Below are 17,505 nucleotides of genomic sequence, written 5' to 3'. Positions count from 1 at the left end.
GGTGTGTGGTAATACAGTGGATTATGGTTAACTGAGACACTTCAGGATCAGTACATTTTGGCCCAAGTAAGCGTCTGCCCCAATTATCTGAAGTTTCATGGAAATAGTTAAAAAGGTATAAAAGAAACAAGCTACTATTTAACTGAGTAACAAATTATGTATTTAAATGAAATACAGAATAAATAAGAACAATATCAATACTACTACAGTACTATAAATCTGTGCCTTGGTTCCTGATAGTTACCGACAGAGGAATTAATGCGGTGTACGCTGCTCTGTTCTTTTGATTGACAAAATAAGCAAAATCAGTGCACATATTGGACTGCCTTCAAAGTGCTTTCAATGATTGCATCCACCAAATCTTCATTTTAATTGTAACGTTCAAGATGGTGGTTGATACCTTCAAATTTTTCATAGTTCCTAACTTGAAGTAGTGAAATTATTTCCTTTTCACTTCCAGCCATTTCTGGCATCTCCAAGCTTGAATGCTTGAAATTGCAGTGAACGAAACAGTTTGGAATTGTCCTACTTTATATTACTTGCTAACTATCAATGACAAAAATCACTGTGTTTTGAACACAGACACATAAGTGACACTATCTATAAACTGTTCACTCTAACCACAGTGTAGTGCCTAACAGTCATATAACATGCATGTGACTGATGTTTGTTAGAAAATGTTTGGCAGCAGTTTCTGACCACAATTGGCGTAGTGTCCCAAATAAACAGAAAATCCTGGTTATTTTCTCGATTAGTTTTTGTTCTTGGAGTTGTCCCAAATAAGTCAGATTTGATCATTGACTGGCCAGAGGTTGTGGTAATGATATTTGAATTTGATCATTGATGGGCCAGAGTTTGTGGTAAAATTATTTACATCTGATCTTTAATTGGTAAGAAAATGAAAATGGATTGTGAGCAAATGGGACAACAGTGCAGGTGTAAATAAAATGCAAAATATTGATGATGGTCTGTAACCAATAATTTTAGAGTATGTTTACACTAATTTTTGCAGTTGTGGTAATTACGTATATTACACTGAATTTTATTGCTTGCATAAAAATTATTTCCCATCGTACAGGCAAAGCAGCATTTATTGCCTTTCCTATTTTCATGATAAGGTGGTAGTGAGCTGCCCTTAACCAGGGCAATCCACTCAGTGACAGGGTCAGCTTACAGCGTCCAGAAGTTTAGTGGCAATGAAGGGACGGCAGTATTTATTTCCATATCAGAATAACGTGCTGTCGGAGGGGAAGCTGCAGGTGGAACTTGCACGTCTTTGATGGCTCTAGGTCTGTCCTCGCTGCACTTCTATTGAAAGGCCGAGAGTGGATGTGGAGAGAACATTTCCTGTAGTAGGGAAGTCACGGACCAGAGGGCACAGCCTCAGAATAGAGGGATGTCCATTTAAAACAGAGATGAGGAGGAATTTCTTTAGCCAGGGGGTCGTAAATCTGTGGAATTCATTGCCAAAGATAGCTGTGGAGGGCAAGTCATTGAGTATATTTAAATAGAGGTTGATAGGTTCTGGATGGGTGTCAAAGATTATGGGGAGATGGCAGGAGAATAGGGTTGAGAAGGATAATAAATCAGCCATGATGGAATGGTGGAACAGACTCAATGGGCTGAATGGCCTAATTCTGCTCCTATTGTTGTGTTTTGTAACTCCAAAACAAAAAAACTATTTGAAAGCAAAAAGATGGGAGCGCAGGAGAACGTGATTTAGTTTCAGTTTTGCTGCACATGTGACATGTTGGCGTGATAACATGCCATTCCCGTACTTTTGCATATAACCTGTAATGCATATTTAAATAAACAGGAATGCTTAATCAAACAATATATGTACAATATTATTAAAATATGAAATACAAGATACCTATGTCTCATGTTCTTATGGTCTTATGCTCCCTGCTCTTGTCATCCTCTTTCCATAGAAGTCTCAGGTGTGGGTTGTGCATTTGAGGAAGCTTTGAATGCTTGTTGCACTGCTTTTATATCCTCTAAGCTTTTCATACATTATGTTTGAATATCTTTATCTTGAGTCAGGGCACCTTCACTCAATGATAATGTGACCATAAGACATAGGAGCAGAATTGGGCTATTCAGCCCATTGAGTCTGCTCTGCCATTCCATCATGGTTGATCCCTGATCCCACTCAACCCCACACACCTGTCTTCTCGCCATATCCTTTGATGCCCTGACCGATCAGGAAACGATCAACTTCTACCTTAAATATATGCACGGCCTTGGCTTCCACCACAGTCTATGGCAGAGCATTCAATAGGTTTCAGTAGGTACATTTAATGTCAGAGAAATGTTTTACAATATACATCCTGACATTCTTTTTCTTTGCAAGCATCTATGAAAACAGGAGGGCCCCAAAGAATGAATGACAATTAAACGTTAGAACCACAAAGCCCCCCCCCCCCAGTTCTCTTCTCCACGCACAAGCAGCAACAAGGCACTAACCCATCCCCACCAGCAAAAAATCATTAGTGCCCTCCACCGAGCACTCAAGCGTGCAGCAGAGCATCAATAAAGACACAGACTTGCTGGACCCCAAAGACTGTTTGTTCACCCAGTAATTCGACATACCACAGGCTCTCTCTCTCCCCCTAATAAGGGAGAAAGAGGTGACACTGTTTCATAGCAAGTAGGGAGATATGACAAACAACTGGCTGGTTTACGATGTTAAAAGTCTGCTCCAGCATTCCACGGGTTTACTACTCTCTGGCTAAAAAAAATCCTCCTTGCCTCTGTTCTAAAGGGTCGCTCCTCAGTTTTGAAGCTGTGCCCTCAAGTTCTGGGTACCCCCACCATAGGAAACATCCTCTCCACATACACCCTAGCCATACCTTTCAACATTCAGTAGGTTTTAATGAGATTCCCCCTGCATTCTTCTAAATTCCAGTGAGTACAGACCCAAAGCTGCCAAACGCTTCTCATTCCTGGAATCATCCTCGTGAACTGCCTCTGACTCTCCAATGACAACATATCCTTTCTGAGATTTGGGGCTCAAGACTGTTGACAATACTCCAAGTGCGGTCTGACTAGTGTCTTATAAAGGCTCAGCATTATCTTCTTGCTTTTGTATTCTATTTCCCTTGAAATAAAAGCCAACATTGCATTTGCCTTCTTTAGCACAGACTCGACCTGTAAATTAACATTCTGGGAGTTTTGCACAAGGACTCCTAAGCCCCTCTACACCTCTGATGTTTGAACCTTCTCCCCAGTTAGATAATAGTCCGCACTATTGTTCCCTTTACCAAAATGCATTATCATACATTTCCCAACACTGTATTCTATCTACCACTTTTTTGCCCATTCTTCCAATTTGTCTAAATCCTGCTGCAATCGCATTGCTTCCTTAGTACTACCTACCCTTCCACCTATCTTCGTATCATCCGCCAACCTTGCCACAAAGTCATCAAGTCCATTATCTAATCATTGACAAACAATGTGAAAAGCAGTGGTCCCAGTACTGACCCCAGAGGAAAGATGCTGGCATGGATAGCGGAATGGCTGACAGACAGGAGGCAGCAAGTGGGAATAAAAGGGGTCTTTTCTGGTTGGTTGCCGGTCACTAGTCATTGGCAACCAACCAGAAAAGGCCCCTTTTATTCCCACTCGCTGCCTCCTGCCTTTCAGCCATATCTCTATCCATGCAGTATTTTTCCTGTAATGCCATAGGATTTTATCTTATTAAACAGCATCATGTATGGCACCTTATCAAACGCCTTCTGAAAATCGAAGTAAATGACTACTGCCTTTCCTCTGTCCACCCTGCTTGGTACTTCCTCGAAGAACTCTTAACAGATTTGTCAGGCAAGATTTCCCTTTTTAGAAACCATGCTGACTTTGACTATTTTGTCATTAGTCTCCAAGGACCTCAAAACCTCATTCTTAATAATAAGTCTCCAACTCTTTCCCAACCACTGAGGTTCCAGTCCTCTGGGACCATGCCATAATCAAGTGATACTGGAAGGATGATGCCCAATGCATCAGTTATCTCTTCACAACCTCGATGAGGACTCTGGGGCGTAGTCCATGTGGCCCAGGTGACTTATCCACCTTAAGATCTTTCAGTTTGCCGAGCACGTTTTTCCTTTGTAATAGCAATAGCACGTACTCCTTCCTCTCTGGAAGACAGATGCAAAGTACCCATTAGATTCATCTGCCATTTCTTTGTCCCCCATTACTACCTCACCAGCAACACTTTCCAATAGTCCAATGTCAACTCTCACCTCCCTCTTACTCTTTATATAACTGAAAAAATGTTGGTATCCTGCTTTATGTTATTGGCTAGTCTGCCCTCATATTTCATCTTTTCCCTTCTTATAACTTTTTTAGTAGCCTTTTGTTGGATTTTAAAAGCTTCCCAATCATCCAACTTCCTACTCACCTTTGTTACCTTATGTGCCCTTTCCTTGGTTTTTATGTAGTCCTTAACTTCCTTTGTCAGCCACGGTTGCCTACCCCTGCCATTTGAGAACTTCTTTCTCTGTGGGACATGTCTATCCTGCACCTTGTGAACTATTCCCAGAAATTTCAGCCATCTCTGCTCTGTCGTCATTCCCTCTAGTATCCCCCTCCAGTCTACCTGGGTAAGCTCCTCTCTCATGTCTCTGTAATTCCCTTTATTCCATTGTGATACTGATACATGTGAGTTATATTCTCCCTCTCAAATTGCAGTATGAATTCAGTTGCATTATGATCATTGTTTCCTAAGGGTTCCTTTACTATAAGCTCCCTAATAAGATCTGGATTATTACACGATACCCAATCAATGATAGCCTTTCCCCGAGTAGGCTCAAGCACAAGCTGCTCTAAAAAGCCATCCTGTAGGCATTCAACAAATTCCCCCTCTTGCAATCTGATACCAACCTGATGGATTTCCAACCCATCTTTCTATAATGATGGTTGGATAGGATATGATACTTGGCTAGTTGCCACTATATTGTCAAAGTGAGCTAAACGCAGCATCACAGCTAAACACAGCCTGGGCCAAACATAGACAGAGCCTTATATTTCACCAGCTTGTAACAAAGAGTCATTGAATCATACAGAAAAGAAACTGGCCCTTAGACCCTTCACATCCATGCTATCCTAATTTTGACTTGGATTTTGATGTTCTTAAAGAAGTTAGGAAAAAGGCACTAAACTTATTGCTTCACTAATAGAACAAAGCAGAGGCTAGTGAGTGATGGGAAAGTGAAGCAAGGTGATGGTGGCATCATGTGATCAGCTCTTTTGTACTCCATAGATAAGAAACATTCCATTCAATTTTACAGATAAGAGGCAACCAATCAGATAGCCCCAATTTAAATAATGCAGCACCAGAGAAGCTTCCAGAACTTTCCAGAATGATACAAAGAACTGTAACCACTTGGGGACACACTGAGCAACTGCATATACATACTGTGGCCACGAGGAAACATGCTAATCAGTTTCATGTATTAAGTAGTTATAAAAATACTAAACAACACGAATTCTGCAGATGCTGGAAATTCAAGCAACACACATCAAAGTTGCTGGTGAACGCAGCAGGCCAGGCAGCATCACTAGGAAGAGGTACAGTCGACGTTTCAGGCCGAGATCCTTTGTCAGGACTAACTGAAAGAAAAGTTAGTAAGAGATTTGAAAGTGGGAGGGGGAGATCCAAAATGATAGGAGAAGACAGGAGGGAGGGGGACGGAGCCAAGAGCTGGACTGGTGATTGGCAAAAGGGATATGACAGGATCATGGAACAGGAGGCCCAGGGAGAAAGACAAGGTGGGGGGGAAACCCAGAGGTTGGGCAAGGGATATAGTCAGAGGGACAGAGGGAGAAAAAGGAAAGAGAGATAAAGAATGTGTGTATAAAAATAAATAATGGATGGGATACGAAGGGGAGGAGGGGCATTAACGGAATTTAGAGAAGTCGATGTTCATGCCATCAGGTTGGAGGCTACCCAGACAGAGTATAAGGTGTTGTTCCTCCAACCTGAGTGTGGCTTCATCTTAACAGTAGAGGAGGCCATGGATAGACATGTCAGAATGGGAATGGGATGTGGAATTAAAATGTGTGGCCACTGGGAGATCCTGCTTTCTCTGGCGGACAGAGCGTAGGTGTTCAGCAAAGCGGTCTCCCAGTCTGTGTCAGGTCTCGCCAATATATAGAAGGCCACATCGGGAGCACCGGATGCAATATATCACCCCAGCCGACTCACAGGTGAAGTGTCGCCTCACCTGGAAGGACTGTCTGGGGCCCTGAATGGTGGTAAGGGAGGAAGTGTAAGGGCATGTGTAGCACTTGTTCCGCTTACACGGATAAGTGCCAGGAGGGAGATCAGTGGGGAGGGATGGGGGGGACAAATGGACAAGGGAATCGCGTAGGGAGTGATCCCTGCGGAATGCGGGGTGGGGGGGGAAGGGAAAGATGTGCTTAGTGGTTGGATCCCGTTGGAGGTGGCGGAAGTTACGGAGAATAATATGTTGGACCCGGAGGCTGGTGGGGTGGTAGGTGAGGACCAGGGGAACCCTATTCCTAGTGGGGTGGCGGGAGGATGGAGTGAGAGCAGATGTGCGTGAAATGGGGGAGATGCGTTTGAGAGCAGAGTTGATGGTGGAGGAAGGGAAGCCCCTTTCTTTAAAAAAGGAGGACATCTCCCTTGTCCTGGAATGAAGAGCCTCATCCTGAGAGCAGATGCGGTGGAGACAGAGAAATTGCGAGAAGGGGATGGCATTTTTGCAAGAGACAGGGTGAGAAGGGGAATAGTCCAGATAGCTGTGAGAGTCAGTAGGCTTATAGTAGACATCAGTGGATAAGTTGTCTCCAGAGATAGAGACAGAAAGATCTAGAAAGGGGAGGGAGGTGTTGGAAATGGACCAGGTAAACTTGAGGGCAGAGTGAAAGTTGGAGGCAAAGTTAATAAAGTCAACGAGCTCAGCATGCGTGCAGGAAGCAGTGCCAATGCAGTCGTCGATGTAGCGAGGGAAAAGTGGGGGACAGATACCAGAATAGGCACGGAATATAGATTGTTCCACAAACCCAACAAAAATGCAGGCATAGCTGGGACCCATACGGGTGCCCATAGCTACACCTTTAGGTTGGAGGAAGTGGGAGGAGCCAAAGGAGAAATTATTAAGAGTAAGGATTAATTCCGCTAGACGGAGCAGAGTGGTGGTAGAGGGGAACTTATTTAGGTCTGGAATCCAAAAAGAAGCGGAGAGCTTTGAGTCCTTCCTGATGGGGGATGGAAGTATATAGGGACTGGACATCCATGGTGAAAATAAAGCGGTGGGGGCCAGGGAACTTAAAATCATCAAAAATTTAAGAGCGTGAGAATGTCACAAACATAGGTAGGAAGGGATTGAACAAGAGGGGATAAAACCGTGTCGAGGTACGCAGAAAGGAATTCAGTGGGGCAGGAGCAAGCTGAGACAATAGGTTTGCCAGGACAGGCAGGTTTGTGGATCTTGGGTAGGAGGTAGAAACGGGAAGTGTGAGGTGTGGGAACTATAAGGTTGGCAGCAGTGGATGGGAGATCCCCTGAGTGGATAAAGTCGGTGATGGTGTGGGAGACAATGGCCTGGTGCTCCTTAGTGGGGTCACGATCGAGGGGTAAATAAGAGGAGGTATCCGCGACTTGTCGCTGTGCCTCGGCAAGGTAGAGGTCAGTACACCAGACTACAACAGCACCCCCCTTATCGGCGGGTTTAATAATAAGGTTAGGATTAGTGCGGAGGGAGTGGAGAACAGAGCGTTCGGAAGGAGTGAGGTTGGAATGGGAACAAGGTGCGGTGAAGTCGAGACAGTTGATGTCCCGTCGGCGGTTAGCAATAAAGAGATCCAGAGCAGGCAGAAGACCAGAGCGGGGTGTGCATGAAGAAGAGGAGGGTTGAAGACGGGAGAAGGGGTCATCGGTGGGGGTGGAAGAGTCCTGCGGAAGAAATAGGCTCGGAGATGGAGATGGCGGAAGAAGAGTTCCGCATCATGACGAACACTGAACTCGCTGAGGTGTGGGCGAAGGGGGACAAAGGTGAGGCCCTTACTGAGGACAGAGCGTTCTGCTTCCGACAGTTGAAGGTCGGAGGGGATGGTAAAGACCCGGCACGGATGAGAGCTGAGATCAGAGAGGGGAGGGGGGAGGCTAGGGGTGTCAGTGGAGAGGGGAGGGTTGGGGTGAGAGGAAGATGGAGCCTCTGAGGGCCCAGGAGCTGACGATGGGATCTGAGGGAGACGAGATTGCAGAGTTTTGGTGGGGGAAGGGGAGACGGGAGTCACAATAGCAGCACATAAAGACCCGGCCTGGAGTTCAAGGCTGGAGTTGCAGTTGGTGGTTGCGCAATCGCTGTGAATGTCTCCATGGTCGTTGCTGGAGTCCGGGTAGAGCAGAGGCAATCTGAAGTTCATGCCTGCTAGTTTCAGGGCCGGCAGGCTCTGGGGTCCGCAGATGTGGGATCTTGCCATCTTTGCCTAACATGACAAAGTCAAAAAAACGGCGATTGCAGGCATGAATCCGACGGAGAAAGAGGATGAAATAACGGGCGGCCTTCTATATATTGGCGAGACCCGACACAGACTGGGAGACCGCTTTGCTGAACACCTACGCTCTGTCCGTTAGAGAAAGCAGGATCTCCCAGTGGCCACACATTTTAATTCCACATCCCATTCCTATTCTGACATGTCCATCCATGGCCTCCTCTACTGTAAAGATGAAGCCACACTCAGGTTGGAGGAACAACACCTTATATTCTGTCTGAGTAGCCTCCAACCTGATGGCATGAACATTGACTTCTCTAACTTCCGCTAATGCCTCACCTCCCCCCGTACCCCATCCATTATTTATTTTTATACACACATTCTTTCTCTCACTCTCCTTTTTCTCCCTCTGACCCTCTGACCCTCTGACTATACCCCTTGCCCATCCTCTAGGTTCTCCCCCCCACCCCCGTCTCTCCCCGGGCCTCCTGTCCCATGATCCTCTCATATCCCTTTTGCCTATCACCTGTCCAGCTCTTGGGTCCATCCCTCCCCCTCCTGTCTTCTCCTTTCATTTTGGATCTCCCCCTCCCCCTCCAACTTTCAAATCTCTTACTAATTTTTCCTTCAGTTAGTCCTGACGAAGGGTCTCGGCCTGAAACGTCGACTGTGTCTCTTCCTAGAGATGCTGCCTGGCCTGCTGCGTTCACCAGCAACTTTGATGTGTGTTGCTATAAAAATACTGTTAAAAATAAATTGTGAACTGCAAAGAAAATTACAATTAAACAGTTTAATCCAACAGCCCCTCCAACTAGTCCTGACTGTTATTTGTAGACATATAGTTTACTCGAGTGCTTCTAGTAGTAGGAGTCCGTGTGCATAACAGGTTGGTTTAGACAAGTTATCTTTTGTCCATAACTTTATTAGTAAAAGTCCTTGGTGATGGATGTCACTGTCCTGAGTCACTTCCTCTTGAAGATGTGCTCAGTGGTGGGGAGGGTTATGCCTGAGATGGAGCTGGCTGTGTTTACAATTCTTGCAATCCTGTGCGTTAGACCCTCTCTACCTGGCAGGGATGCAACTTCAGTTTTAAATAACTACCTCCCCCAGCCCTTCCCCCACCTAACCGTGTAACTATGTCCCCTTGTTTGTCACTCACCCAGAGCTGAAAACATTTTGCCACTTTTCCTGTCTGTCCCTGAGTGTGGATGAAAGAAGAGTGGAGGGCTCTGTGAGTGAAGGGTTAGATTGATCTTGGAGTAGATAAAAAAATTAAAAGATTAGCACAATATTGTGGGATTGCAGGAACTGTTCTATGTTCTATGGATGAAAAGTCAGTTGTAGACTGGAAGGTCAGATATTGAACATATCACTTTGCATAATTTAGTAGCAAATTTGCTGCAGTTTTGACCTGCCATTTGAATGCAAGAGGTTGCATTTACAAAACACTATGTTGCTTCCTTAAGGACACCCAACAGCATCTTGTAATGAATTCTTCATCAAATGTACTCTATTATGCAGATCAACGGATCTGACATGCAATCTTGATTGTGAATTTTGTTGGCCCACGTCTGATGGAACGGGGAGGAATGTTGGCTCAGTACAATGGAAGGGACTGCAGATCTTCATGCAGTCCAGCTGATCTTTTTTTTCCCGCTGTGCTTGTGAAAAGAAAGCATGAAATAGAGGTTGGAAGAAATAGTAAATGTTCAGCCTATTAGGAGCAATTCTGCACCACAGTTATGATGTCATCTTGTATGGTACAGATGGAATTTTAGGCTCTAATTTGTTGTGGAATCTGGTATATTTGGGTGGTGGTGACGTTTTTTTCAAAGTTGTACAGTTTTCATAACATTTACAAATTTATAATATTTGTGTGGATAATTTCACTCTTTTCAACACTGACTGATTCCACAACCCTTGAACTCACTTTCAAGGACTCGACAACTCATACTCTCAGCATTAATTACTTACTTACATTATTATTATCACTATGATTTTTTTTTGTGGTATTTGCACAAGTTGCCTTTTACACATTGATTATTTATTAGTCTTTGTGTGTAATTTTTCATTGATTCTCTTGTATTTCTTTGTTCTACTGCATGAAAATGACTTTCAGGTTAGTGTATGATGACATACATATTTTGATAATAAATTTACTTTGAACTCTGAATGACCATTATATCTCTGCATTCACAGTACGAGATGTGTCATTCCACTTGTTCTCTGAATCTAGCTAAGATTCTGAAGAGTTTAATTTGTCTCACGAATAGTGAAATGTATCAGTTTGTGTCTGGAGATTGTGCTGGGAGCAGCCTGCAAGCGTCACCATGCTTCTGGTGCCAATGTGGCATTCACACAACTCACTAACCATAATCCATACGTCTTTGGAATGTGGGATGAAACCTGAGCACCCAGAGGAAACCCACAGAGTGAGAGGGAGAATGTACAAGCTCCTTATAGACAGCAGGAATTGAACCCCGATGGGTGAGTGTAGGCACTGGAACGTGATTGCACTAACCGCTATGCTACTCTGCCACATAGAGTATGGCTTGCTTAGCTACCCCAGGTGGACCTCAACAAAGACCACTGCATCCCTTTTCTGTCCATGGTGACAAATGTGTATTCTGGAAAACCTGCTTCAATGTCAGTGTGCTGTGCATGAATGATCTTGGAGAGAACCCATCTGACTACCAACCAAGCAAGGTTCTAGGGCTTGTTTGAATGTTTTGCTCAAGATACCATCCAACAGAATCACCAGTTCCCTTTCCTGCAGTGCCTTAAAGACATTCCTCACAGAGCACAACTTGACCTGCTTCTGTTACAGCCGAGTCCATCACTGATAATTGAACTCATCTGCATGGAGTACTGACACAAAGAAGTAGCATCCATCATCAAGGACCCCCACCATACAGGCCATTCTCTCCTCTCGCTGCTACAACTGGGAAGGAAGTACAGGAGCTTTAAGTCCCACACCACCAAAGTCAGGAACAGTTAATACCCTGCAACCATCAGGCTCCTGAACCAGTGTGGACAACTTCAATTACCACTACTGGGAACTGATTCTGCAATCTACACACTCACTTTCAAGGACTTTATAACTCACGTGCTCAGTAATTTTTTTATTTTATTTGCACAATTTGTCTTTTTCACCTTGGTTATTTGTCAGTCTATGTTTATGTATAGCTTTTCATGAATTCTATTGTAATTTTTTATTTTCCTGGAAATGCCTGCAAGGAAATGAATCTCAAGGTAGTATGTGGTAACATATACTTACTTTGATTATAAAGTTACTTTGACTTTAGAGCCTGGTCATGTAGAAATTTATATGTTGATGTCAGTTTTAGACTAGAAATGGCAAATCAATAATAAAATTATTATTAATTATTTTAATAATGGGATAAATTGCTGAAATTATAATATTTACTTTGAGATCAGGCAGCATCTGTGGAGAAAGAAGCAGAATTAGGATCATTAACCAGAAATGTTAATTCTGTTTCTCTTTCCCTGGGTGCTCCCAGATTGACTGAATGTTTCTGAGTTTTGGTCCTATTTCAGATTTCCGGTGACTGCAGTATTTTTGCCAAATTATTTAGTGCAAACTTAAATCATTGACTGTGAAGACATAGTATACATTGAAGTACTTACTTTGAATTCATTTCCATTCCACTAGCAGTCTGTACAACTCATAATAATAGCACAACGACTCTGTATAGAACCGGCAGTGAAAGTAATGCCACCTTAAAATCCCCAATAAGTTATCAATCAACTTGTACTCAAAGCAGATGTTCAATTGCTGTTCGGCAAGCTTGCTTTCAGCAGTCTATGGTCGCAGTTAATCTGATGAACCATTCTAGTTAGCTCCCCTCACTGCCCTCTATCTATGACCCCTGTCACTCTACTGCCCTGTAGACACTTTAAGCCACTTATTATAATGCAGTTTACACTGTAAATACATGCTAGTATATATATATTTAATCCCATTTTATTCTCTATCTGTACTTTAACCTCCAACTTTATATTTTATATAATTGTTTATTCTTTATAATTGTTGAATTTTATTGTTGCATGTCGCACCCTGACCCACACACCACGTCAAATTCCCAATGCATATAAATGTAAATGGCAAATAAAGTTGATCTTTGGTATCTCTCACCTCGTAGTTTTGCTGTTCTGAGTAGTTGTTACTGTTATTGCAACAGGATCTGTGTTTTAATTTTGATAAATGTGGAGTCGACATTTCATAATTAGAATAGAAATACCAGAAAAACTTTCACTTTTGTGGCACCTCTCATGGCCTCAGGATGTCCCAGTGAGATACTGCCAGATGCCATTGCTGAGGGAGTGCTGCACTGTCAGAAGGACTGTCTTTTGTCTGAGATGTTACACCATCTCTCTGGTGATTACAAAGAACCCTGGCCCTGTGAAAAGAGCAGGGGAGAATCTCCCCCAGTATTCAAGCCTCAAGCACAATCACTGAAGCAGTTTATCTGACCATTCATTTTGTTTGTAGTGTGTGAAACCGTGCTGTGTTCCCCACATTACAACAGTGACAACCTTTCAAAAGTAATCCCATTGGTTGTGAGGCACTTTGGGACATCGTGAGGATATGATAAGCTGCTATATAAAAGCAAGTTCTGTCTCACTGTCGAATTGTGGATCAAAGCAGCAAGCTTGGGTTGCCTGAGTTTGGGAAAAAGCAGACAGCAGTGAAAGTTTGAGATTTTAAAATGAGAACTTCATTACCTCCCTTTTCCAATAAAGACCTTGATAGGGGAGAGTGACTAAACTCACAGAATGGGGGGGGTGGGGGGGGCTGTTTTTAGCACTTACCTCTCTGATCTACTATCCCTGGCCACTGCAGATTTCTCCACCCTTTTATGCTTGTTTCCTTCTTTTCTATCCCGTTGCAGCTATTTACAATTTTTGTGCCAAATTCTTTTTCAAAGTTCAAAGTAAATTTTGTTATCAAAGTACATATATGTCACCATATCCTACCCTGAGATTCAGTTTCTTCTGGCCATTCATAATAAATACAAAGAACCACAATAAAATCAATGAAAAATTGCATGTAAACAAAGACAGACCACCAATCAATGTGCAAAAGACAACAAATTGTTCAAATACAAAAAGAAAAAAAGCAAAAAAACCGACATCCATTGTCCATCTGTTTTGTCTTGCTTGCATCTATCTGTTGTTCAATTATTCCTGTGCTCCTGCCAATTCATTGCAGTCTACACTTTCCCAGTTGCCCTTTTCTTGAGTTCCGTAAAGGCTCTTAAAACTCTCAACTTCAGCTATTTATAATGAGAGATTATTGGATCCACACAGCAACTTTGTCTCTCTATTCACTCAGAATGTCTACTGCAATTCCAAGGTGTTTTTTTTTCCTTTCATGAGCTATTATCCTTGCTTCCAGCTTTCTGGATAATCTCATAGTTGTTTTGTGGTTCCTTGCTGGATCTCGCCAAGTGTACCCCTTGTGCAAAGAGTACCTTTGCGAAGATCAGGGGTATAAATGGAGAGGGAATCTGTCTAAGGTGGGAGGAAGCTTACCATCAGCAAAAAACACTGACGCAGAGCAGATGAGCTCAATGGCTTGACTGTGTTGTTTATGCAGTTAACAAAGGTGCCCCCTTGTGTACAGCCTCTGATACAGCTAGCCTCATTCTAATCCAATCTGTGTCACGTTTCCGAAAAATGTCAAGCCTTCTGATGTCTGAATGTAGCATGCTTGTGTAAGACATACGAAAACAGATGGGCCATTAGTATAACATGATTAGATCAGAGCACAGCAGGCTGTCCTTTCATTGTAAACTATTTCATTTGCCAAAGTAACACACACACACACACACACAATGCTGGAGGAACTTGGCAGGTAAGGCAGCATCTATGGAGAGGAATAAACAGTTGACACTTCATCAGTACAGGAAAGGAAGGGGGGAGAAGCCAGACTAAGAAGGTGGAGGAAGGGAAGGAGTACAAGCTAGAAAGTGATTATTTATTCCTTTCCTTAGATGCTGTCTGACCTGCTGAGTTCCTCCAGCATTTTGTGTGTGTTGCTCTGGGTTTCCAGCATCTACAGAATCGCTTGCGCTTATGATTACTGTATTTGCCAATCCTTTTTTGACCACATTGATAGGTCGAGAAGATTAAAAAGTCTGGGATTTATTTTGGACACTAAGAATCAGAGTCAGTTTGCTCACCCTTGTTTGGTTTTTGACTGCTGATATGGAATAAAATTTTCCCTTGTCTTCATTTCAATCCAGTTGCTTCTGGTCACAAAAGGCCAAAAGATGCTCAGGGAGGAAGTTCAGCCAAGAAGCAAAAACGCAGCCACAAACGATCAGGGATCAACAACAAAAAGAAAAATCGAGCTGGTGAGGAAATGTGATGCTGCTTGCTTATGTTTGTTAAATATTGTGTCGATTGTGTAGGTTTTTGTGATAATGTTATGCCTTTTTCTTTGACCAAGAATGCTCATAGCAAAAAGAGGAAATCTATTGAAAAACACAGCAAGTAAGACCATAAGACACAGGAGCAGAACTGGGTCTTTTGACCCATCAAGACTGCTCCGCCATTCCATCATGTCTGATTTATTCTCTCTTCCAACCCCATTGTCCTGCTTTCTCCCTGTAACCTTGGACACCCTTACTAATCAAGAACCTATCAACCTCCACTTTAAATATATCCAATGACTTGGCCTCCACAGCTGCCTGTGTTGATGCATTCCACAAATGCATCACCCTCTGGCTAATGAAATATTTCCTCATCTCTGTTCTAAAGAGACCTCCTTCTATTCTGAGGCTGTGTGCCCTCCTCCACTATAGGAAACATCTTCTCCTCATCCACTCTATCAATACTAGAAGTATTCAGCAATTCAGAGAGCATCTGTCAGAACAGAAATTGAGTTAATGTTTTCAGTTGATGAATTTCAAGACACTTCATCAGCCTGGCATGTTAATTCTGTTCCTTTCTCCACCATTCTCCATCTTATTTCAGATTTTCAGTGTTAGCAGAATTCTTCTTAAGGAAATATACTGTTCTATATGCACACTTGAAATATTGTGTTCAATTCTAGTCATCTCATTATTAAAAGGATGTGAACGCTTTAGGAAAGGTGCAGAGGAGATTTACCAGAATGCTGCCTGTTTTGGAGAGCATGTCTTATGAAGAAAGGTTGAGTGAACTGGGGCTTTTCTCTTTAGAGCAAAGGAGGATGTGATGTGACTTAACAGGGCTGTATAAGGTGATAAGAGGCACAGATAGAATGGGACAGCCGGAGACATTTTCCTAGGGAGGAAATGGCAAATACTAGAGGACTCAGTTTTAAGGTTATTGAATGAAAGTATGAGGGATGTCAGAGATAAAGAGTGATGTGTGCGTGGAATGCACCGCGGGGGTGGTGGTAGAGGCAGATACATTTAAGATACCCTTAGATAGGCAGATGGATGAAGAAAAATGTTGGGCTACACAAGAGGGAAGCAGAGATTGATCTTGGAGTAGGTAAAAAGGCCATCACAACTTTGTGTGCTGAAGGGCAGTGCTGTGCTGGATGTTCTGTTTAAAAACCTTTCTATTCCAATTCTGCTCTGTCTGTCGACCAAATTTCAATCCATGCCAATATGTAACACCCAACTTTTAAAAAAATTTTACTGAATCTTTTATGCGGGGCTTTTAACAGATTTCTGAAAATGCAACTATACCATGACTACTGATTTTTCTCTTTTATTTCTCTTGTTACTTCCTCAAAAAATATCTCCTGTAGGTTTGCCAAACACACTTCTCTTTTAGGATGCAAAGAAATGCAAGCCATACCACAAATTTGCATTTTTTATGAATGAATATTAAAAATAATTTCTTTGGTAGCTGGCTGCCACCTTCTGTCTGTGCTTCTGTGAAGTTTACCAGAACATAATCCTCCTTGAAAGCTGCTGTATAAACACATTGTTCCTGTTTTCACCTTATCTGCAGTGTAGGCTGGAAAACAAAAGAAAGGAAGATCTGCTGGAATAATGCATTCTTTCCTTAATTTCTTTCAGTAAGCTTGTTTCTGACTCTGCTCATATTATTGCTACTTAAGTGTACAAAATGAGGGCTTGTCCAGGGAGGCTATTTGAGTGGAATTGAGAAATGGGAAAGGTGTAGTAACTCTTTTGGGAGTGTATTATAGACCACCAAATGGGGAGCGAGAATTGGAGGAGTAAATTTGTAAGGAGATAGCAGATATTTGTAGTAAGCACAAGGTTGTGATTGTGGGAGATTTTAATTTTCCGCACATAGACTGGGAAGCCCATACTGTAAAAGGGCTGGATGGTGTGGAGTTTGTAAAATGTGTGCAGGATAGTTTTTTGCAGCAGTACATAGAGGTACCAACTAGAGAAGGGGCAGTGTTGGATCTCCTGTTAGGGAATGACATAGGTCAGGTGATGAGGTTTGTGTTGGGGAGCACTTCGGGTCCAGTGATCACAATGCTATTAGTTTCAATATAATTATGGAGGATAGGTCTAGACCCAGGGTTGAGATTTTTGATTGGAGAAGGGCTAACTTTGAGAAGATGCAAAAAGATTTAGGAGGAGTGGATTGAGGCAATTTGTTTTATGGGAAGAATGTAATAGAGAAATGGAGGTCATTTAAAGGTGAAATTTTGAGAGTACAGAATCTTTATGTTCCTGTTGGGTTGAAAGGAAAGGTTAAAAGTTTGAGAGAGCCATGGTTTTCAAGGAATATTGGAAACTTGGTTTGGAAAAAGAGAGATATCTACAATAAATATAGGCAGCATGGAGTAAATGAGGTGCTCGAGGAATATAAAGAATGTAAAAAGAATCTTAAGAAAGAAATTAAAAAAGCTAAAAGAAGATATGAGGTTGCTTTGGCAAGTAAGGTGAAAATAAATCCCAAGGGTTTCTACCATTATATTAATAGCAAAAGGATAGTGAGGGATAAAATTGGTCCCTCAGAGAATCAGAGCGGATAGCTATGTGTGGAGCCAAAAGAGATGGGGGAAATTCTGAACAATTTCTTTTCTTCAGTATTCACTAAGGA

At 42.6% G+C, this 17,505-nt stretch overlaps 1 protein-coding gene across 3 annotated transcripts in view; it reads left to right on the top strand.

Annotated features, from left to right (window-relative positions):
• The window catches only part of arid4b (AT-rich interaction domain 4B), a 154,971-nt gene that overhangs the window by 122,857 nt on the left and 14,609 nt on the right, over positions 1–17,505 (top strand). For all 3 annotated transcript variants that reach the window (XM_072251029.1, XM_072251028.1, XM_072251030.1), the window contains one exon: positions 14,730–14,840. In XM_072251029.1, the coding sequence (XP_072107130.1) occupies positions 14,730–14,840 (111 nt within the window). The remainder of the gene's footprint in view (positions 1–14,729; positions 14,841–17,505) is intronic.

Source organism: Mobula birostris, chromosome 2, assembly GCF_030028105.1.
Source record: "Mobula birostris isolate sMobBir1 chromosome 2, sMobBir1.hap1, whole genome shotgun sequence".
Lineage (NCBI taxonomy): Eukaryota > Metazoa > Chordata > Chondrichthyes > Myliobatiformes > Myliobatidae > Mobula > Mobula birostris.
Note: the sequence above shows the minus strand (reverse complement) of the source record. Positions and strands in the feature narration are given on the sequence as shown.